The sequence below is a fragment of the Propithecus coquereli genome, unplaced genomic scaffold (genome assembly GCF_000956105.1).
Source record: "Propithecus coquereli isolate 6110/MARCELLA unplaced genomic scaffold, Pcoq_1.0 Scaffold43, whole genome shotgun sequence".
Taxonomy (NCBI): Eukaryota; Metazoa; Chordata; class Mammalia; order Primates; family Indriidae; genus Propithecus; species Propithecus coquereli.
Genome location: NW_012150063.1, coordinates 736,385 through 760,705, shown reverse-complemented (window position 1 = coordinate 760,705; position 24,321 = coordinate 736,385). Strand labels below are relative to the sequence as shown.

General features: G+C 44.0%; 1 protein-coding gene across 1 annotated transcript in view; it reads left to right on the top strand.

Moving 5' to 3' along the window:
• Positions 1-24,321, top strand: part of PRKCE (protein kinase C, epsilon) — a 485,500-nt gene that overhangs the window by 313,440 nt on the left and 147,739 nt on the right. The window contains exons 7-10 of the mRNA XM_012653873.1: positions 12,257-12,399; positions 14,622-14,718; positions 17,502-17,701; positions 20,690-20,863. Of these exons, the coding sequence (XP_012509327.1) occupies positions 12,257-12,399; positions 14,622-14,718; positions 17,502-17,701; positions 20,690-20,863 (614 nt within the window). The remainder of the gene's footprint in view (positions 1-12,256; positions 12,400-14,621; positions 14,719-17,501; positions 17,702-20,689; positions 20,864-24,321) is intronic.

Sequence of the window (24,321 nt, the reverse complement as noted above, 5' to 3'; positions counted from 1 at the left end):
GGAGGGAGAGGTCACAGCATCCAAGGATGAGCCTGGGCAGTGGGAGGGAAAGACTTCACAGGTAAGAGGAAGAGTAGCAGAGAATAGCATCATGGAAGTCAAAAGAGCACAGAGTCTTAAACCTTAAAAAGTGGTGAATGGTACGGAATGTTCCCAAGAAGTTATTTAAGACAGGACGTGAAGCATGGGGTTGGATTTAACAACCAGGAGGTCACTAGTGACCTCGGCAGGAGCCGTCTTAGTGGGACAGTGGGATGGAAGCCCAAGTGCATAGGCTGAAGTGAGAATGGAGGGAGGAAGTACCTTCCGAATGTATTAGTCAGTGCAGAAAAAGACAGTGAAAAAGGAGAGATGATAGAGCCAGGAGGGAGGAGGGGACGCGGTGGGCCTTGGGAATTAGGATGGTATCTCTCCCCCTGACGGAGGGAGAGCTTGGAGCCCAGGCGTGGTGCAGATGGATTTCTGTGTCCGGGACAGTAACCCGGGAGGAGGGGAGGGGACAAAATGATCACTGAAGTTTCTAACCTGCTGAGGGTGTTGTATGACAATTTCCATTATTTTCTGAAACAGGAGGTTCTTTTTGAAGTCGAAGGAGAATTGGGGGTGGAGAAGGCACAAGGAAGGTGGCAAAGGTTGGAAATTGCTGTTGTGGGGAGTGAAGACGGTCCTGACCCTGGACATGAGGACGTGCGGACTGTTGACACAGCCTCTGTCCCATGTGGGCTTCCAGCCTCTCTGGAGGCAGGAGGGAGGCCATTCTGTCCTCCCATTGGAGTATTCTTTCTAACGCTTTCTAGACCCCGAACAAAACAGGCTGTGCCTGAAATCATTCAAGAGAGATGAAACCATGGAAGAGGACAAAAGAAAGGGAGCGGGAATCTCGAATATTCTTGGCGGAAGAGTGATGTGGTTTTGGGAAGACGAGTGTGGTTACTGAGAAGCAGAGCCTGCTCCGGGTAGCACTCTGATGAGGCGATGTCTGGTTTTTAGTATGTGTATTAATTATTGATGTATCTAGGGAATCTCAATGAAGATACCATCATCTCATAAATATTGATACTTTAAGAAAGTAGCCCAGATGTTGCTGCTGGGGCTGAGGATCCCTGGACGACCCGGAAGAAAGCAGGGCCCAGCGACAGTGTGTGCTGCCTTCATTGGGCAGGAAATGCTCTTTCCCCTGTTCGAGGAAAGAAAGAAAGGGGAGAATGAGGATGCCTGGAGCAAGGATATCTGTGCACGGGAGCCCAGGAACCGGCTGGAAGCTGAAGACTGTCCAGAATGCAGGTCCCCAGCAAAAGTCCAGACCTTCCCTCTTCTGTTCCTCTGATGTTATGACTTGGCCATTTCCCCCTTGCTGCTAACCTCCTGTGCCTTCTCTCTCTCTTAATTAAAGGACTCAATTTTTAGAGCAATTTTAGGTTCACAGCAGCAAAGTTTAATGGAAAGTACAGAGAATTCCTGTGTACCTCCCACCATACGCAGAGCCTCCCTGCCACCAACATCCCCGCCAGAGGGGTACATGTGTTACAGCTGATGAACCTGCATCAATACATCATCATCACCCAAAGTCTGTAGTTGACCTTGGGGGTTCACTCTCAGTGCTGCACGTACTGTGGATTTGGACAAATATGTGATGACATGTATCCGACATTATAGTATCATACAGAGCAGTTTGCCCTGAACAATCTCCCGTTTCTATGAGTGTCTTTAGAGCTTTTCCCCACAAGCCTTTTTGGTCCTGCAGACAACTTTCCCTAAAATTTTGCCATGAGTCCTTTCAGGCCTTTTTATATATACACTTGCTGCATGGATAGTTATACGCACGCTGTATTAGTGTCTTTTGCTGCATATCAGATTATCCTAAAACTTATTGGTATAAAACAACCAATATTTACTTAGGGTTTCTTTGGGTAAGAAATCTGGAGAGGGCTTGTGGCTAGAAGAGGCCAGATGGGCCAAGGAGCTGCTTATGCCCAGGTCTAAGCCCGGTTCTGCAGCTATGGTTACTAAGAGAAAGAAGTCCAGACTTGGTGACCTGCACGGGTCCCTCAGCAAAGCCCGGTGGAGCTGGTCCTGTGCCTGGCTCGTGCTGGTGCTCTTACTAGACCACACTGGCGGGTCCTCCCGGGGGGAGCCCTGGTCTCCGTGTCCTGGCTGGAGATCGGCCATCTGGCCTGCTGGTCCGTGGCTTCAGCTTTCTTGCCGTTCCCACTCCTGGGAATAGGTTGTGATGTTTTCAGCAGAACAGGTTTCTCAAGAGCGGGGTCTACAAGGAGGGATTCATGAGATTATCCTGGTCACTCTTCTTTCAGCCTAAAATTGTCCAAGCCACACAGGTTCAAGAATGCATTGTGTGTGTACTTTTCTGGGGACTGTCCCTGTATGAGCCAGGTAGAGGCAGTGTCATTACTTCTGTTCTACTGGCAAGAGTGAGTGTGCACAAGGGCGTATGACAGGGAACTGTGGGGGCTCCCTGCATCCTTGTGGGGGGTGTCCTTCCCCTGCTCATGGCCATGGGGGCCAGACCCACAGAGGATGCTCACACAATGGTTGGGTAGCTAAGCTCCTTAACCAAGGGCAGAAAAACACTGGCACTAAGCAAACAGGTAAAATATTTCCTTTCTTTTGTTTTATGATTTGAGCCCCTGCCACGTGACATTCTCTCCACACTCATTCGTGGATCTGCCTGAGCACTTCAAGCATCGCTACACAGTCCAGAGATTAGCTTCTGAGGTTCCAGTGTTAGCATAGTTGGCCTCTGGGGCCGCTGGATCCTTTCCATTCTCCACTTTCAGAGGGTCGCTGCCTCCAGCCTCGTGTTCACCTCCACGGTGAGCCTCTCCAGGGCCCTGTGTTTTATTTTTCCACTGACACATGGAGTCAGGTTCCCCCGGAGGGAAAGATGCCCAATCTCTTATGATTGCTATTTCCTTCCCTAAAGAAGATTTGGAGTTCTCACCTGCCCCATGGCCCACCCTCCACACTCACCCTGAAGTTGTCAGACACCGAGGGAAATTTCACAGGAAAGCCAGACCTGCTTACGATGCTTGCAGTCTGCCCTTCAGGGACCTACAGGAGCCCTCTTTCCTTCTCATCCGCATCTGGTGTGGGCCATCTGCACCTGCCTGTCCACCTGGATAGGGGCAAAGCACAGGGAAGAAGGTGCGCTCTGGGAAGGCCTGGCCTGCACATTCCTGGTGAATCAGTTTCCTGGCTCCTGCCTCTCTCTCAGATCTATCTTAACCACTCTGGTCCAAGGCTGTTCTCGTGCACTAAGGGGCAGGGTGCTACCTACTCTTCAGGAAGTAATGAATGGGCAGGGGCTGGTGGCCTGTGGAGGTCACAGGCTAGGAGTTGAGGGAGCTGTCCTGGTTTGCTTACTGTCTGGCTGGGGATCACAGGCAGGTCACCCTGGCTTGGTGCCCCTGACTTTTAACCCCAATAGCCCTGTTGCCTTCTGAGGACAGTAATGAAAATAACAGAAACAGAGTGACGTTAACCACATACCTCATGGTGGCTGTGCAAAGCCATAAAGGCCTGTCTGCCTCCTTTCCTCCCTCCTTTCTTTATTTCTTAAAAAAGGTATTTTGAGTATTTTAAAAACACTAAAAACAAAAAATAGTTTTTAATTATCAGTATTTCTGAAAATGTCAGTCCTTTTATTTTTAACAACTAGACCCGTTGTCGTACCTTCAACTTTTTATTTTTAGAATTGTAAAGAGCACAATACATAAATATATTCTGACTATTCTCACTGTAAAAGGTTCAAGCAAGACTTAAGTTAGATACATTAAAAAAAAAAATCTTTATATTCTCTTTCCACTTCTATCCTCAGATTTAACTGCTACTAACGTTTTGCTACGGGTCCCTTCAGGCTTTTTCATATACATTTGCTGGATGGATACTTACACACGCCGCATTAGTGTCTATCGCTGCGTATCAGATTATCTTAAACCTATTAGTGTAAAACAACCAATATCTATTTTCTCGGTTTGTGTGGGTCAGAAATCTGGATGCAACTTAGCAGGATGCGTCTGACTCAGGGTCTCGTGAGGTCGCAGTCAAGCTCATAGTGGGGTCTGTGGTCTCACCTGAAAGTCTGGAAGAGAATACACTCCGAGCTCACTCATGTGGCTGTTGACCAGAGACATCAGTTCTTTGTCACGTGGGCCTCTCCACAGGACAACTCACGACGTGGCAGCTGGCTTCCCTCAGAGCAAGCAAGTGAGAGAGGATGCCCAAGACACAAACCAGTCTTTTGTAACTTAACCTCAAAAATGACATCTCATCGCTTTTGACATTCTCTGTTCGTTAGATCACAATCACTAGGTCCGGCCCACACAAAATGGGAGGAAATTACATCAGGATGTGAATACCAGGAGGCAGGGATTACCAGGAACCGGCTCAGGGGCTGCCCACCACATCAGTACCCCCAACCCCACGCCATAAACATGATCGTCTGGTTTGTGGGGTCCACCCTGACCACCCTTTCAGAAACTGAAGCTCTCGTCTCTTACCTCCCATCGCCTTCCTCTGTTCTTTTTCATTATAGGGCATCAAGGTGGTAAATCTTCTAACATTCTAAATTATTTATGTATTTATTTCTCTCTCCAGTAGAACGTAAGCTCCACGGGTGCAGAGATTTTTATCTGTTTTCTCTGCCATTGCCCCACCACCTAGAACAGAGACTGCACATTGGTACTCAGTAGATACTTAATCCAATCCTGTACGCGTTCTATAATTTTCTTTTCTGTTGATACATCTCAGAGTATTTCCAAAGCAGTGCATAGAAGTCTGTTTTATTCTTTTTAATGACTGCCTGGAAGTCCACATTATGGATGCTCCATGGAGTATTTAAATATTGCCCTCTTGATGGACATTTGCTTGTGTCTGTGCTGTCACTATTCTAATCATGCCGCTGCAAACATCCTCATGCATGCATCTTTGTGCGTATGTGTAAATAGTTGTGGACAAAAAGGTTCCTAGAAGTCCAAGAGGAACTTAAAGCCCTTGTCTTTTTGTGGTTGAATTACACAAGGAGGGAATTACACAAGGGTGCTTTTGTTGGTTGGTTTTTAAATCAGGCCATGTTAACAGACTGCTTTACCTTCTTTTGCATTGACGTTTAATTTTCTGTGGGCAACACAAGCTCGTGTAGTGAGTTTAGAGTTTTGGTTACCTGTTGTCTGGTGGGGTCTGATCTGACAGTTGGCATTTATGCTGCCTAAGTACTACTACTTCTCATAGAGTTAGAACCCACCGAAAAGCACCTTGGTTTGTGCAAGATGTGATGGAGAACTTGGAGATACAGCACTTCTTTAGGCTTCTAGAAACCTATATTTGAATAGGCATTAAACGTAACAGGTGAAATAATGGGCACCATTCAAGCAGTGAATCAGAAATAATGGTGAGCAATTCACAGGCAAGAGAGGGCAGCAGGGCTGGGTGGTCAGGAAAGGGAGATGGGGCTTGAGCTGCACCTTGAGGGAGGAGAGAGACCTGGGATGGGGAGTAGGGAGCAAATGCCATGGGAGTGCTCTTGGTTGATTTGAAGTCCTTTGCAGTGGGATCCGGCAATGCCTAGGGACCATGACAGATGTCCCCCCGCACACACTGAAGGTCGACGAGAGATTCAGTCTGAGTTCTTGTCTGGGGAATGCTGAGTAGCAGACAGTAGGCCAGTTGTGGTCCTTGGGAAGCTGAGTGATGGTTCCAGTGTGGTCCGTACTCCCAAATCTCTTTCTGGTGACATTTGGCCCAGCATGATCCCAAGGGGCTGTGCTCTAACCTTCTTCCTCCTCTTTTGCCTGAGAGGCTGCAGTCAGTCACTCTGCCCCACACCCACACCCTGCCAACTTCTATTACACAAGCATGCAATTTCCTATTAACAATTGTTTGCTCTCTGTCTCCGAGCATGGCATGACTGACTGGAACCTGTTAAGAAATCAAACCATTGCCCTGGCTTACCCTGAAGGGCCAAATTACTCTCACATAAAGAAATTCCTGCAGCACACGTAGGTCTAAGGTTCTCCTCAGGCATGGCATAGCTTTGTCATTGTTCCCAGGTCGTCAGCTTGCTTTGGAACAATTCCCAGTAGCCTGACCCGCCTCGTTGCAATCCTAGCTTTAATCTCAGCTATAAAGAGGATGGAAACAAAGTCTCTCCGAGTGACAGTAGAATGTGTAATAGAAGATGAAGGTCAGTGTGCCCAACCCCACCCAGTCTGTCCTAAGAGAATGCTGCTATGCCACCCAACACTTAGCAGGTGCTCAAGAAATATGTGGTCACTAGCTGGGTGTAGTAGCAGAATAATGATTCTCCTTTTATAAGAGCCCCTGGGGAAAGTTGCTCTGTTTCTTCCCAGCACAACTTCATCCCGGTGACACCAATGAAAGTGAGCAGTGGGAAGTATCCTGGAAAGAGCGGCCTTAAAGGGCAGCCCCAGCTACAGGCCTTGACCTTGGTGCTCCCCAATAGTTGTGGGGTGGGGGGCCTTGGGTATTCTTTTGGTCATGTTAATATGAGTGCCCCTCAAATTTCTTTTGGTTCCAGCTAGCACATCTGCATTCCTTTGCTGGTCTGCACAGTGGGGGCCGTCCTCCCACTGGGGCTGCCTGGATGGCTGGGGCTCCCCTTCCGCAGCCTGCGTGCCCCTGGTTCCAGGCTTCTCAAAGCACTGTCAGAGTCACTGTCTCATGTCGTCCGTTTTACCTGATGTGTGATTGAGATTTTTTTTTTCTTACATATTGAGTTGGCTGTGTAGTTCTCCCAGAGAAATAGCAGTTTTTAAAAATAAAAAGTGAAGTCCTCAAAAACTATTTCTACTTTGCAGACCTGCCAGCCCAAGTTGTTTTGTCAGGACAGACAGGTCTAGCATTTCAACACCAGGGGGCGCTGGTGGTTAAGTTATGCAGAGCAGTTAGTTGCTCTTGCCAAGAAATTCTCTCTTTTGCTCTTTTCTTGCCATTTCTGTCATCTCACAAAGAGGCAGAGGAGGGCTTTCATGGGCTTAGTGGGCAGAGCAGGGAAGGTGAATGAGAGTCAAGGGCAGCTGTTGCTAAGGGGAGTAGGATGGAGAATTCTAAGCAGAGTGCTGTTGCGTGGTGTAGATACCATCAGCCTAAGGATTTTCAGGTGGTCATTCGCAATAACTCCGTCGAATCAGTGCCATAGCCTGGCTGTGGTGGTGCCTTCTTATTGAGTGTTGCTGCCTGAGAAAGCCACCCTCCCACCACCACACCCACCCCTGCCTTTAGCCCTGTGGGCATCTTGGGTTCAGTAGCCCAGCTGAACTCTCCCAGCCTGGTGGCAAGGGGCCATGCCCTCAGTGATCAGATTACACAGAGCACTCAGGAGGGCTGCCCCATCCTGCCCGGTTTCATTCCAGGGATGGTTTTGCTTTTTTAAGAACTGTTTTAAGTTAACAGCAAAATTGAGCAGAAAGTACAGAGATTTCCCATATATCCTTGCCCTGACACACGCATGGCCTCCTTCACTGTCAACATCCGGCACCAGAGTGGTTCATTGGTTAGCAATGAATTTTCTACATAGATAATCATGTCATCTACAAATAAAGACATGTTTATTTCTTCCTTTCCAATCAACATACCTTTTATTTCCTTTTCTTATCTTATTGCATTAGTTAGAACTTCCAGTATAATCTTGAAAAGGAGTAGTGAAAAGGGACATCCTTGTCATATTTCTGATCTCAGCAGGAAATCTTCTGGTTTCTTACGATTATGTATGATGTTAGCTGTAGGGTTTCTGTAGATGTTCTTTACTAAGTTGTGGAAGTTCCCTTCTATTCCTTGGTTGCTGAGATATTTTATCATAAATGGGTGTTAGGTTTTGTCAAATACTGTTTCTGCCTCTATTGATAGGATTATGTGATTTTTCTTCTTTAGCCTTATGATTGATTACATTAATTGATTTTTAAATGTTGAACTAGCCTCGCATGCCTAAGATAAATCCCACTTGGCCGTGATATGTAATTCTTTTTGTACATTGTTGGATTCAATTTGCTGATAAGTTCTTGAGGAATTTTGCATCTATGTTCATGAGAGCAATTGGTCTGTACTTTTCTTGTAATGCTTTGTTTTCTTTTGCTATTAGGATAATGATGGCCTCATAAAATGCGTTAGGTTTGTATTCCCTTTGTTTCTATCTTCTGGAAGAGATTATAGAGAATTGGTATAACTTCCTCCTTAAATGTTTGTTAGAATTCACCTTTTGGGCCTAGTGTTTTCTGTTTTGGAAGTTATCAATTATTGATTCAATTTCTTTACTAGATACAGGCCTATTTATATTGTCTATTTCTTCTTGCATGACTTTTGTCACATCGTCTTTCAAGCAATTGGTCCATTTTATGCAGGTTACCCAATTTGTGGGCATAGGGTTCATATAATTTGTATCTTCTCTCTCTCTGTTTTTTTCCCCTTAGCCTGATTAGAGGCTTATTGATTTTTACTGATGTCTTCAAAGAATCAGCTTTTGGTTGTTGATTTTCTGTTTTCAATTCAATTAATTTCTGTTCTAATTGTTATTATTTTACTTATTTTGTTTGCTATGGATTTAATTTGCTCTTTTTTCTAGTTCCTAAGATAGAAACTTAGATAATTTATTTTTAGGTCTTTTTCTCTTCTAGCATATACATTCAATGCTATAAATTTCCCTCTAAGTACTGCCTTTGCTGTATCCCACTAATTTTGATAAGTTGTATTTTTAGTTTTGATCAATTCAAAATATTTTAAAATTTCTCGATTTATTCTTTGACCTATATGTTATTCAGCAGTGTGTTTAATCTCCAAATATTTTGGAATTTTTTGGCTATCTTTATATTACTGATTTCTAGTTTAATTCCCTTGTGGCCTGATAGCAGACATTGTATGGTTTCTATTAAGTTTGTTAAGGTACATTTTATGGCCCAGAATGTGGTTTCTCTTGACAAATGTTCTACATGAGCTTGAGAAGTATACATATTCTGCTGTTACTGAATGAAGTTGCCAGTGGATGTCAGTTTTATCCAGTTGATTGATGTTGCTGTTGAGTTCAACAACGTCCTTACTGATTTTCTGCCTGCTGGGTCTGTTCATTTCATGTAGGAGAATACTGAAGTCTCCAGTTATAATAATACAGCCATCTATTTCTCCTTGTAGTTCTGCCTCGCTTATTTTAATGTTCTGTTAGGTACTTGCACATTAAGGGTTACATTTTCTTGGAGAAATGTCCCTCTTTCTCCCTGATAACTTGCCTTGCTCTGAAGTCTGCTTTGTCTGAAATTAATATAGCTACTCCTGCTTTCTTTTGATTAATGTTAGCACAGTATATCTTTCTCCATGCCCTTACTTTTAATCTATATGAGTTTTTATATTTAAAATGAGTTTCTTGTCAACAATGTATGATTAAGTCTTGTTTTATAATCCACTGTGACAATCTCTCTCAACTGGTATATTTAGACCATTGCCATTTGAAGTGGCTATTGATACAGTGGGATTAATATCTGCCATATTTGATACTGTTTTCTATTTATTACCCTTGCTCTTTATTCTGTTTTTGTATTCTACTCTTGTTTTGCTTTCTGCAGTTTTAATTGAGCATTTTATGATTTAATTTTCTCTCCTTTCTTAGCATATCAGTTATACTTCTTTTTCTTTTAACTTATTTTAGTGGTTTCTCTAAAGTTTACAATATGCATTTATAAGTAATACAAGTCCACTTTCAAATAATACTATACTGCTTCATGGTAGTACAAGTACCTTATAACAACAATAATCCTAATTCCTCCATTCCATCCCTTATCTCACTGCTTTTATTTATTTCACTTACACGTAAAGATATGTAGCATCTATATACTATAATCATACATACTCAGACACATTGTCATTATTTTGAGCAAACTATTATCTGTTAGATCAATTAAGAATAAAAAAAAATAAGTTTTTATTTTACCTTCACTTACCCCTTCACATTTCTTCACCTGCTCTTCCCTTATGTAGATCTGAGTTCCGAGCTATGTCATTTGTCTTGTCTCTGGAGAATGTCTTTTATCATTTCTTTCAAGGCAGGTCAACTGCCCATAAATTCCCTCAATGTTTGTGTCTTGAGAAAGTCTTTATTTCTCCTTTACTTTTGAATGATATTTTTCTGGGTTGAGAATCCTAGGTTGGTGTGTTTTTAATCTCAACATTTTAAATATTTCACCCAACTCTCTTCTGGCTAGCATGGTTTCTAAGAAGTCAGACATAATTATATTTTTTTTCTCTCTATAGGTAAGGTTGTTTTTCCTCTGACTTCTTTCAGGATTTTTTTTTTTTTTTTGGTCTTGATTTTCTGTAGTTTGAAAATATTCCCAGATATGGTTTTTTTGTTTGCTTGTTTTTGGCATTTATCCTGCTTCGTACTCTCTGAGCTTCCTGGATCTGTGGTTTGGTGTCAGATGTTAATTTGAGGAAACCCCCAGTCATATGATATAATATTTCTTTTCCTTCTCTCTCTCTTCTCCTTCTGGTATTCTCTTTATGAATATGTTACACCTTTTATAATTATCCCACAGTCTCTGCATATTTTGCTCTCCGCCCCCAGTCTTTATTCTCTTTATTCTTTTTCATTTTTGAAGTTTCTATTGCTATATCCTTAAGCTCAGAGTTTGTTTCCTCAGCCATGTCCAGTCTACTATTAGTAATAAGCCCATCAAAAACATTTCTTCATTTCTGTCAGTGGTTTTGATCTCTAGCACTTCTTCCTGAGCCTGTTTTAGAATTTCCATTTCTGTTTACATTGCCCATCTGTTCTTACATGCTGTGTGCTTTATCTAGTGTCCTTCGCATATTAATTATAGTTATTTTAAATTCCCAATCTGATAATTCCAAAATCCCTGCCATATCTAAGTCTAGTTCTAATGCTTGTGCTATCTCTTCAAACTGTGTTTTTTGCCTTTTAGTATGCCTTGCAGTTTTTTCTTGTTAGCCAGACATTAATTATGTCCTAGATAAAAGGAAGTGCAGTAAATAGGCCTTCAGTAATGTGGTGGTAAGGTGTGCAAGGAGGGAAAGCAGTCTACAGTCCTGTGATTAGGTCTTTAGTGAGCCTATGCCTCTGAACTGTGAACTTCGAAAGTACTTCTTAGTCTTCCCTTAGGTGGGACAGGGTGGCTAGAGTGGGCTTGGAGTTAGAGCTGATAAAACTCCAATAGTTTAAGCTCTGGTAAAATAGCTTCTCCTAAGGGAAAGCCTTAAGAAGAGCAGAATGCTCTGGCCTATTTCAAAAATGGTTCTTTTTCTCCTTCCCCTTGCTGAAAACATGAGGGGATTTTTCTCATGTTTACTGCCAGAATCTGGTTGAACTCCTGGGGGTAGAATGCATGAAAGCGTGGGGTCCCCCCATACCTGGGGCTCCTCTAGAGCTTTTGACTCTGACTTGTCTGCACTGAGCCCCCAGCAGTTCATCAGTTACAGTTGAAGTGCTTCTACCCTGGCGCTGCTCCTATAGGGGTTTCTCCTTCAGTAAGTTGTGATTCTCTGTATTTGCCTGGTGGGCTGTCCAATTTGGGGGCAGCAGTTTGCTTCACGGATATTTCTTAGAAGAGTTGTTGATTTTATAATTTGTTCAGTTTTTTACTTGTTAGAATGGAGTGGTGACTTCTGAGCTCCTTACATGCTGACTGGAAGTGAGAAGTTTATGTTTTCACCTTTGATGTCCTACCCCAGGGACAACTAAGCGATGTGGGAAAAACAAAAGTGTTCATTGAATTCAGGCTGTAGATCTGAAAGGAGCTTTAGAAGTTCAGCTGTGGGCATTCCTCTCTCAGGAATATTCCAACGTTTAGCACAGTAACGGAGTAGACTGTATACATACAACCCATTTGGGTCCAGAATTCAAAATAATTTTGTTTCAGAGAAAGGAATTAAGTTTTCCTAGAGTCTTTGTTCTCCCTGGAAGGAAATATAAATGTGATATTTATTTATCTATAATTTAATATCTGTAGCAAGAATGGCTGAAAGGAAATAACTAGAAACAGTGGTTGTCTCTACAAGATGATTTGATAGATGATTTTAGTTCTGTGTGATGGGATGATGGGCAATATTTCATTTTTTTTTTGCTTTTTTTTTTTTTTTTTTTTTTTTTTTTTTTTTTTGCATTTTCCAAATTCAATCTCAAATGAACATGTAGCACTTCATGAACATCTCATACAATCAGATAAAAAGGTAGTTTTAGGCCATGAACATTTGTATGTCTCTTCTCCATGTCTCCTAACAGTGTGCAAAATGAACGTCCACCGCCGATGTGAGACCAATGTGGCCCCCAACTGTGGTGTGGATGCCAGAGGAATCGCCAAAGTGCTGGCTGACCTGGGTGTCACGCCAGACAAAATCACAAACAGCGGCCAGAGGAGGAAAAAGGTAACTGGCTGTTTGCTAGCGTTTCTGGAGCACTTCTGGTCTAGTATCTCTGTGTTGGCTTCCTGAGAGTGCTCTGAAGTGAGGTTTTAAGATTCCTGGGTTTGAGGTATTTTACTCAAAACAGTATGTGCTTAAATTAAAAAGAAAAGAGGCCAGGCAGGTAACATTGAAGTCTCCTTCAGCTCCAAAAGTAGGGTGAAAACAAGGTAGGCCTCAAGGGTTACGTTTGCCAGAGAAACATAAGCTTTGAGATGAGGATTTTGGAATTCCTTCTAGAAAAAGGTTAACTCTAGACCAAAAAAAAGACTTATCTGCCTCCAGAACTGGCACGGAAAGCAATGTCAGTGCCTGAACTTTGCCCCTGGTATTATTATAATGAGGATAAATGGAGGAAGAGTTGGAACCACATTCTTTTCTAGGGAGAAAGCCAAGGAGATTCGTGATAGCACCGGCACGGAGCTGCCTGAGGAATATTGTTAATGTTCCATGACATGAAACATCTGGGCCTTTCTTCGGAGACTGATCTGTGTGACATTCTGAATATTAGTAGGAAGAGATCCATTTGCTTAAATGTTACTTTGTCAAGCGGGGGCCCACAGATGTAAATAGAGCTGAAGGCATCTGTAGCACTTTGTTTACGGGCTCTTCTTTAGCCTTGGCTTCTCGCCTAGAAAATTGAAGAGGTCTTTGAAAAGTAAGTTATGAGAAAATCAGAAACATGTTCACTGGCAAGAGATGCTGGTGCAAGGGTGTGGTGGGAGCGGCCCTCGCCGCTCACTGTCAAACACCCCGGGCTCTCTGCTACAAAAGCAAGTCTGACTCTAGGTGCCTCAACAGTCTTGACTCCTAAATGTTCTCCCTAAATTTTGCCTGGAAATACCTTCTAAAGGGCCCTGAGTTTCCTAGTTATCTGCTCATTTTAGAACCTGCCCCTGTCTTTTCCATGGCGCCGCCCAGAAGAGCCTTTTCTCTTACATGGGAAGGGATGGATTGTTTTCATTTTCTTAAACTTCTCCTCCTTTGCTATGTTCTCAGTAAACAAAGCTGTTTCACAAAGGTTTCAGAAAAAATTCTCTTCTCCCTGGTTAACTGAGATTTTGTAGTTTTGGTGGCTCTTCTTGGCCCTGTAAATCCCATTGGTGGAAATAGGACTTCGGTTGCTGACCCAAGGTGCCAGCATTGCAAGCGGGGATGTCATTCCCCAAGAACGCCACGGCCCCTCTGGAGAGGCAAGTCGCACAAATGCTGATGACAACGTTAGACACGTTTATGAGATGTAGAAAGTACTTTTCAGGAGATATGGTTCTTTTTTATTTTTTCTGGCTAGAAGTAAAGATAGGGTCTTTGTCCTAAAACATTGAAAAGAAAACTTAGTACCTGCCCTCTCTGCCAGCGAAAGCCTGCGTTTTCATGGCTGTGATGCTCCTGATGCAAAAGCTGGAAAAAGCCACATCAACAGCTCCAGTTAGTGTAACAGGATGGGGGAAGATGCCCTTGGCCGGAAACTGCAAAGCCTTCCTGGGGTTTTGGTTCCCTTGTGTTGCCCCCTTGTAAGAGCCCATCATCCAGAGAGGACAGATGCTCACAGTGGGTGGAAAAAGAGTGGAGGGGACCAGACGTGTTTGTCGTGTAACTTAGTCCAAACTGCTGACTTTAATGGCAACTTAAGTGGCCGTGCCAGCATCTCTGCCAAGAAAAAAATTTCACTGAGGGTGTTTTTATTAAAATTTGCCAACAATTATCGGTACGTCTGAAAATACTTACTGAGCATCTATTATGCAAGTCACTAGGGGTGATAAAAGTACTAGGTAGTCTTGTCTTCAGAGAACTTATAGTCGAGGAGAGATCCCCCGACAACGTACACATAAAGATATTAACTACATAAAGCTGAAGAAGATAATAAGTACCAAACAGGTGTTAGAGACAGTGTGTCACGTTGCTTTGGATGAGATAATAGCATCATTTCGATCGGCAGAGGGAGGCTTTATGGAAGAGGTAAGGCTGAGCTTTGCTTTGAAAGGTCAACTGTATTTGGATAGAATAAAAATTGAACAAATAGATTCTCTTGTTTTTCTTCCCTTTAATTGGCAATTGAAGCCTGGAGTCTGTGCTTTCAGAATATCAATCCAGCAAGCCCCTGTGCACCAGGGACCCTCACAGCTCTTATTGTAGCGTCTTGAGCTCTCTCTTCTGATGGCTTTCGTTCCTTCTCTCCTCTCTAGCTCATTGCTGGTGCTGAGTCCCCGCAGCCTGCTTCTGGAAGCTCGCCGTCTGAGGAAGATCGGTCCAAGTCAGCACCCACCTCCCCTTGTGACCAGGGTGAGACCCTCAGATTTGCGTCCTTATCTCTGAGCTCTGTCGCCGGAAAGACCTAGGCACTTAGGCCTCTTCACCAGGCATGACCTTGTTAGCGGACACAGCTAGACGCCTTGAAAGGTCTTCAGACACCCTTTCCCTGTTGACTTAATGGTTGTTCTTTCACTCTGCAAGGCTTTCTTGAGGGCTGGGCACTAAATGGCCATGCCTGCCCTAAATTCCTTCCAGGACAGGGTAAGAGAAAGAGTATGTGATGTTATAGTTTGTTATTTTCCCTGGCCTGTTTCCCTGGTTCTAGGTATAGGGGACAGAGAGGGGTCCAACTTCTTTTCTTTGCTGTCTGCTCAGTGTCTGGCCCTAGACCTGTCAGCCGGCTCACGGGAGTTGAATGTGACAATCCCTCCCATTGTCATACCCCAAACCTGAGATCAGGTTGAGTTCAGGGACGGGTGGGGGAGGATGTCGCCTGTCCTGGCCTTTGGTTGGGTGGGGCTAGAAAGATGAAGCTGGAAAAGAGGTTGAGAGAAGGAGGGAGGAGGCCGGCTCTAGGCCTAACTCCCCTCCACAGCTCAAGGTTTCTTCTTCTGTTGGAACATGCTTAAAGTAGCAATAAGTTCTGCATGGTAATAACTCTGCACACATCTAAGAACGCTGAGGCTGGGGAGGACTTACGCATTTAAAACCTTTTACTCTGGTGACCGGTACCCAGCGTCACTGGGAAGGGCTGTGTGCATCTGCAGAGCAGGAATAATCACCACTGTATAACCATAGTGCCTTGGTTTCTGCAGCCCCTTCTGTATTCGTTATCCTCACTTGCTGCTGACACCGCTCTGTGCTGGTGCGCCACGCTGTCCCCAGGCTACCGGCTGGGAAGTGGAAGGGGTGAGGGTTGAAGAGATTTGTCCCAAGGTTGTGAGCTAAGTCAGTGGTAAGGGTGAGACTGTGCCCACCTGGCTCAGGGACCCACTTTCAGAATTCCTGCCATCAAAACCCTCCCTGGAGGTCACCATTGTGACCCAGTCCCCTTCTTATCCAGAAGTAAACAAAATAGCTTCAGAGGCCATGTGCCCGTCCTGTGGCCACAAAATAATTGGTCTCGGTCCCTCTTTGTCCTGCTCCCATTAATTTTCTGTGTCTTTATACTCTACCTCGTTCCAAAAGAGATGTGACCCATTCCTAAGTAACCTGAGAGCACTCTGGGGCTCCACACTTACAGGTGTTACCCCGGACCAATGTGGGCACTTTCTTCTTTCCCTTTTTGCTGCTGAGACCTGCTTTGGGAGCTTCAAAGAGACGGGGTCATATGGTAAAGAGACCCCAAGTGAGAAGAGGAGACCCTGGTTTCTAGGCCTGGCTTCTGCCCTGGATGTTGTCTGGCCTTGCTAGGATGCAGTGCCTCTCGGGGGACCCCGTTCAGCCCAGTCAGTGTAGACACCAGTGTTTCCCAGCTGTGATGCATGCACAGATGGCTGGGAAAGCCCTCTTAGCAAGACATGGTGTTGTTACAGGGCGGAAGTCAGACGTGGTTTCTCTTTCTTCCATTGCAAGAACACATAGAAAAAAACACTTTCTTCAAGCTTTAGTCCCCACTTAGTTCTGCCTTCCAAAATCCATTTAATAACTGAGATGTTTAGCTCCATGGTGAGATTAAAAATTACACTCAGTTAAGAGTGATAGGTAGCAGCTGAATTGGTGTGGGGAATAGCTGTGGACGCAGAAGCTGCCCCTCCCCCTCTTCCCTCCCCACCGCGCCGGCACATCTCGGAGGAGCCAGACTCCAGATCTAAGAAAGATCTCCGAATTCCTTGAGTTGAGCCCTCAGGGGCCTCTGTCCTTCTGAAAAGAAGCTGAAGATCTCTTTCCATCAAGGGGCATGTGGTCACTGCTGCCTGATTCTCACTCTCAAGGCTTAATAGTCTATGTTCCCTATCTGTAATCCCCGTTATTCACAAGCATCTTTTAAAATTGGATTATGCTCAAGACGCCCATTTCTACACAGCAGAGTGTGTGTCTTGGGGAATGAGTAGCTAGCCGTAAAGCTTCTCCACATAGGAAAGGTCAGAGGAGCACCGGGCGCTATCAGCCGCAGGTAATTCAGGTCACGTGCTCTGGAAGGAGGCACCAGACTGTCTCACGGTTGTGCAATTGTACTGAGGAATTCCCTGCCCATCGGAGATAAGTCTGCATCACGTCACCCTGGGAAGCAATTCTTTGGTTAGTGATGAACCCGTTGCTCATTTTGTTAGATAATCTCGTGAGATGGGTATGTAGAATGAACCCAGCAACAAGGCCAGGTAAAGACCTTTAGAAGGTGTGAGGCCTTCCTAGTCTCAGTTGTTGAAATAATTATGTCACCAGTGATTACTGTGATGTTGATTAGTTCTAATCTTGAAAGGAAACTTGAAAGGCCCTTGCTGCCCCTCACTCTGCCGAGCTCCAGGAAGGCCCGGGGTCCTGTGCTACGCTTAGAAGAACGGAGGGGGCCGCCAGGCAAAGGAGGCTTCAGAAAGGCGGCCAGGTCCAATGTGATCTGAAGGAGCTTGTGGGGACACGGCAGCGACTATGTCGCCCTCTTTGCACAGCTAGGCGCTGCTGTATGTTAGGTGCCGACGAGTGTGTGTTGAGCAAAGAAAGGAAGGCGTGTGGGATGCCACCCTGGGTCTGTTGCTATGAAGCACCAGACAGAAGGTTCAGAGCTCATGGGGGAAATTCTGAGTATTGAATCCTAAGACGGGAAGGGCTCGTGAGGTGTGCACTAACTCGGTATCTTGTCGCCCTTGGCCTAGAACTGAAAGAACTTGAAAACAACATCCGGAAGGCCTTGTCATTTGACAACCGAGGGGAGGAGCACCGGGCAGCGTCATCCACTGACGGGCAGCTGGCGAGCCCTGGCGAGAACGGGGAAGTCCGGCAAAGTCAGGCCAAGCGCCTGGGCCTGGACGAGTTCAACTTCATCAAGGTGTTGGGCAAAGGCAGCTTCGGCAAGGTCTGTGGCGCACATGGGCGGAAATGCTGGTTTCCTCTGCCCCTTGGCAGTGCCTCCTCTGGTCGATCTAAGATTAAAGAAGAACCTTTCAGCCTGGTTATGTTGTCCTTCCTTGTTGGGTGGAAATGGCCTGAGGCCAAGCAGAAGGGACCCCTGACTCAACTGTTAATGGCTATGGGGCTTTAGCGTAGTGATTTAACCTCTTTAGAATTAAGGTTTTTTTGCATCTGTCAAATGGGGACAGGAATCAAGTGAGACAGTGGATGGGAAAGCACTTCAAAAAGTTTAAAGTGCTTTAAACATATTCAGCATTCCATCATCAATGATAGTATCAGTGCATTTCTTCCCTCCTTCAGAGATCCATCTGAAATTCTGTTCTATTTGATTTCGAAGACTTTGAAAATGAACTCTAGAATCTCTGCCCTCCACGAACTTAGGGTTCAAAGCAAATCTTAGCATGCGTTACTTTGGAAGTTAAATTATTTAACGATTTTTCTGACACTTAATACATGTTCTGTTTATCCTCCATATGTGGCAAGAGAATGAGAGTAACATGTCTTGGATCATGTCCTCTGCCCTGGGGGCCATTTCTCCATACCTGCTCCCCTTGGAGACAAACACGGTGGTGTGGGGTGTGGCTTCGTGTGTGCTGGGTAAAGCCTTGATGATGATCAGCCACCACCATCCTGATGGCTGGGTGAGATGGAAGAAAAAAAATCCCTGTTCATTTTAGAAAGAAGAAAGGAGGCGCGGAGAGTGCAGGAAGCTGATTAACATTTCACCCGAGATCCCTGGCTCTTCTCAAAGCTGTGCCTGGGTGTCACCTTTCTGGGTCCTCCAGGACCAGGCGGCTCCTGGGGGTCACATGCCCTCCGTGTACTGCACTCTTGAAGGCAGCAGCTGTAGGCCCATTCCAGCTGGTTCCCAGCCGTCTCACCTGCCGCTATCTCACCTTGAGATCACTGTGGCAGGAGGTAACTAAAGTTTACTTAAACGGCAAAAGCTGAAGCAATCACATTCCTTAGAGACTGGCTAAATAAGAAGCAGACCCCAGTCCTCTGGCTAGGCATGACTCTGGGATGTGGACAGGACTTGATTTAATTTTGAGCGAGATTCAAGGGAAACGATCAGACTCGGTTTCCAGCTTTCCATATAGTGTAGGCAGGATAAGCACTTTAACTCTGGAGGGTTTAAGTTGTTTCTTAGGAAAAATCACAGCCAAAGTGCGAGCCAGTTTTAAAGAGTGTGTGACATGTGGGTGATGAAGGGTGTTCAGGGTCATCATCCCCAGTTCCCTCAGCAAGTTTCTGAGTGGCTGCTTTTTAGCTTTGACGACTTCCATTGGAATACTAAGGAGTTATTTAAAAAGACATTTGTGACATTTGTAGGTGAATGAGTACAAAAATATCAAATACGGGAACATTTTCAGAAAATAGAACTGTTAATTAGCTCTCTGGAAAAGCAATCATGTTTCCAGCTCTAAAGCTATAGAAAAAACCATGAGGCAAACAAGGACAGATTCAAGCACATAAAGAGAAATGATTCTGGCCGGGCGCGGTGGCTCACGCCTGTAATCCTAGCACTCTGGGAGGCCAAGGAGGGAGGATTGCTTGAGTTCAGGAGTTTGAGACCAGCCTGAGCAAGGGCGAGACCCCGTCTCTACTAAAAAAATAGAAAGAAATTAGCCAAACAACTAAAAATGGAAAAAATTAGCCGGGCATGGTGGCACGTGCTTGTAGTCCCAGCTACCTGGGAGGCTGAGGCAGGAGGATCGCTTGAGCCCAGGAGTTTGAGGTTGCTGTGAGCTAGGCTGACGCCACGGCACTCTAGCCCGGGCAAGAGAATGAGACTCTGTCTCAAAAAAAATAATAATTAAAAAAAAGAGAGAGAGAAATTATTCTTTTCAATAGAAAATAACAAAAAGTCTTAAAACAGGCTTAGAGAAATCTTTGCAGAAAATAAAGGGTTGGTATCTTTATTGTATGTGTATTAATTTGCAATAAACTAATAACACAGCAGATAACTAGACACAAATAATTCATACAAAAAGAAATAGCTAGAAAACAAATTTTTAAAAAGTGTTAGAGCCAGGCAGAGTGGCTGGCCACTGTCATCCTAGCTACTTGGTAGGCTGAGGTGGGAGGATTGCTTAAGCTCTGGAGAGTTCGAGGCTGCAGTGAGATAAGGTCCTGCCACTGCACTCCTGCCTGGGTGATGCAGTGAGACCTCATATCTTTAAAAAAAAAAAAAAAAGAAAGAAAAAGAAAAATGTGCAAGTTGAAACAGCATAGAGGTAACATTTCACACCTATTAAATGAGTAGAAAAAAAACTTAAGTGAAAGCACTCAAGGTTGATAAATTGCATGAAACTAAAACATTTCTGTGTTGCTAGTGGCACATTGTATTGCACATCCTTTTTGAAAATAGGAAATGTGCAAAATGTTTAACTCTTTTATCTACTTCTGAGGATGTCTGTCTTAAGGATGTAACCCAAAAGAAACAGAAAAATTTTATGTACAAAATAGTCAATGTTATTTACTTATGATACTTAATAATTAGATATAACTTAGGTGTCTAATTTGAGGGAAATGGTTAAATAAATTATAGTGTATTTATTTGAATTGCATATAAGCAGCCATAATGAGAGCATGTAGAAAATGCTTACAAAGTAACGTTCAGTTAAAAGTAATTATTTGCTGTACTACATTGTAAATATGACAGGCATACACGAAGGTATGACTAATCATTGGACAGATGTGCATTGAACTTCTTTTTTCTATGCCCGGGCACTGTGCCACAGATTAAAAATAAATAAACTAAAGTAGCTATATTAGAATGGGTAGTTTTCCTAAACGTTTTTTAATGCTGTTATGGTATTTCAAATTAAAGGAAAAAAATTAGTTTTCCAAGTATTTGGCATTAAACTTGTGTTTCTTCTGTTGCTTTTATACATGCATAGATTGATGGGGCGATTTTGATCGATTGCAGGTCATGCTGGCGGAACTCAAGGGCAAAGACGAAGTGTATGCTGTGAAAGTCCTAAAGAAGGACGTCATCCTTCAGGATGATGACGTGGACTGCACGATGACAGAGAAGAGGATTTTGGCTCTGGCACGGAAACACCCGTACCTAACCCAACTCTACTGCTGCTTCCAGACCAAGGTATGTTTAGGAAGCACCTGGCTGACGAACATCTTGGGGCAGCATTGTGTAGGGCATTATAGTATCTTGACTGTCAGATAAAATATCAATTTTAGACACTCTACATTGTGCTCTCAAAGACTTTGTAAAGTGGAATGGATTTTACCCTTGAAAAGATCAGGCTATATTTGAACAGCATCATCTTCTTTATTTAAGGACATGGGATTTTCCATTCAAGGTTGTGCTTGTAAAGGGATGAGAGAGCAGTAGAACTCTTTCCAAATACAGCTGGACAAAGCCAAATGGCTAAAACCCGATGTTTGCTCGTTGGAAAAACCAACAGGCATGGTTAGTCCTTGCTATGCTCCTAACTTCCTATTGCTAATCAAATGATTTAAATTCTATGTTACTTTCAGGTCAAATGAAAAAGAGTAAAGGCTACCCCAGTCACTTCTAATTCGTGTATTATCATATGAGGTAAAGGATGTGAGCAAATGCTTAAAATTTCATAGTGAAATATAAATATGAGGTGGCATTTTTAATTTGCCATGTAGGTGCCTAGGAACCAGAAGGTGGCAGTAAAGAAACAAAGAAAATCTGTCACTACATCCTAGAGCCTGTCCTATGAGTATTATAACTGATTTGTTCCTCATTCTTAGAAAAGAAATGCCAACGTTCTTTGCTTTTATTATCCATTTTGGGAAGGGGAGTTAGTCTTTGAGGACCATGATGGATTTGTAGCATTTGATTTTTGGAGAAGGTAAAGACAGCCTCACCTGAAACTCCTACCTGTTTCCACCTGGAGCCCAGACCTTAGGGGTGAAGTCACAGAGAGGCCATGTCGTGCTCCTGGGCATAATCTTGCCTCTGTGTCATTGTGAGTACCAGTCTTTCACTTAGAAGTCAGAGACTACTCATCTGGTCGTTCAGCAAGTTTATATTTTATTATATTTCACTGAATCTTTCCCATGTGCCATACCAGGTGCTAAAGTGAACCACACCCAGGCCCTGACTTTAGGGAGTGGATAGTCTCTTTGGTACACTGTTTTTCAAAGGGTATTTGCTGGAACCCTGAGAAGCTGGATTCTTGACAAGCTATAAGAAAAAAAGACTCTCTGGCCCATAGTTGGGGTCACTGCAGTTTTGACCTCTCTTGGAGAGTCTCAACACATATTTGTTTGTTTATTGGAGTCCTTGAGGAGGCCTGCAATGGGGAAAAAAATTATCTGTGTTCAATCTACTTGTTCTCAACTTATCTGATCCCAAGCTCCCCATCTCTCTCTCTCTCACACACACCTCCCCACACCTATTCCACACTGAGAAACACTGATGTGATGGAATTTTTTCTATCCCTCTGATTTCTCAGGAGAATAGGAAATATATTCTGGAAATCATTCTGCTATCCTTCAAAGACACCTACGTTTCTTTGTCTATGAAACTTTCCTCAGAGACCCCCATTTAATAATAACCTATCCCTTTTTCTGAACAAGTTTAAGACTTATTAGCTATCTGCGTTTTTGATGTGTGTTGTGCAATGCCTAACATTTATGGGTTTAGAGTGTATGTGTATATACAGAGTCTAACATGATAAGAGAGTTTCAGTGCTGGAATCAACTTTCTTTTTTCCATTAGAGCATGATTCTAGATTAATGAAAAATGTATCATAATCTATATGTCTTTATGTTCCATGGTGCCCGTCATAGGACCTTACACCTGGTAGGTGCTCACGGTCAAAATCAAAGAAAGATTTTTTTCAAAGCCACGTTTTCTTCTCGGTCTCGCTCTCCCCCCAGCCCCCATCCCACCAGTGAGAAAACTGGGTTTCAGAGAAGTAAGTCTTCTGTCCATGGAAACTCCATATTGGCAGAGTCAGACCTGGCTTCTCATCTGGTCTCTGGGACTCCCAAGCCAGTGAGGCCTTGCTCTGATATCACGTTGCTACTTTCTTATGCCTGACCCAGCACAGTGTCCCCTCTCGGGGGGAACCCTCTTACCCTTCTGTTCCCAGCAGGTAGCTATCTGTCTGTCAGAGGTGGCTTCCCAGAAAGGGAGCCACACTGGCATTCTGTCTTTGGACACATTGCCAAGAGGTCCAGCATCTTAGGAGGGGCCCAGTCTGGTTGTGTGGAGCTCTGGACATGCAGATCTTGGGAAGCTGCAGCTGAAGGTCAGCTTGGTGGGTGAGGGAGGGAGTGAGAACGAATATCATCAATGTCAGCAATGTTCTCCTCTGTGCATTGTAGAATCATGAGGCTGAGGTTCCTTATTGTATGGGAGCTTTGGGAGCACGAAATGGTGTTGAATGACACCATGGATTTTCTTTATGGCAGAATAGTGATCAAACTGACATGGATGTTGAGATCTGGATGATTGGAGGGTGAGGATGGGAGAGAAGGAATTTTCTCTGTAGTTCAGAGATTGTAAGCACAGTTACTTTGCACTAACTTCTACACTACTACACTTCTACACTACTTAGTAGAATACTTTGCTTTACACAACAGATGTATATTCACCTAATTTTTCTAAGTGAATCATATTTCAACCTCACTGAAGGATCTTATGAAAGGAATCTTATGAAGAATCATAAACCCCCAGCTTTTTTAAAAAAAATGTGACTTTGACTATCAATCATGATTTTAAAGAGTAGCTATTACTCACCTAACTCTGAGGTAGGTGCTGGGTGTGGAGTTATCAGCAAAAAGGAAGATGCTTCCCAAGTGGAGAGGTTTACTGAATAAGGGATTGGGAGGTTGTACTAACTGCACAAGCACAGACAACAGCAAATAGCATTGAGTAGTTACACTCTGCAGGGGAATATTCAAACCCAGAGGACTCAGGACAGGGTGTTTCTTCAGGTCTAGTGGGAGGAAGGGGTCTGAAGCCCCAGGATTTGAAGGGTAAGGAGGATTTGGACAGGACTTGGGTGAGAATGGGAGCTGGATTTGGTAGCCATAGAATTTGGTCTTGCTTGAGTTTCACTTTTCCTAAAATGAAAGGATGGTTCCTCTGAAACCTGGTTTCAACTAAGATTCTAATATATGATTCAGGAACACAAAGACCTGATTGCAATCCTATTAAGAGTTCTTTCATTCTTGTTTAATTATGACACAGCAGCAATGATGTTAAGTCAGGTTTAATTATTTGCAGGTGAGCCATTATTTTTCAGCATGTAGGAAGAAATAGTCCTTTTGGAAACATTCTTTTGAGAACTTCCTGGTAGATGGCACACAGCTTCAGGCTGTGTCCTGCATACAGGTTGCCTGGCAGGACTTAGACGTGTGTGAAGTGGGGGTACCCTGTCTCATATGGCAGCCAGCGGTGATGATCGTGCAGACCCACTGGCATCAGTCATGATGGCATAGTCAGTTCTGGTCACCACAGCCCACTGAAAGACCAAGTTACAGCTGAAAAGTGTTTTGGGCTTTTCTGTGCTGAGCCTACCTGCCCTCGGCTCATGTGTTCTGGTCATTCTCCACGGG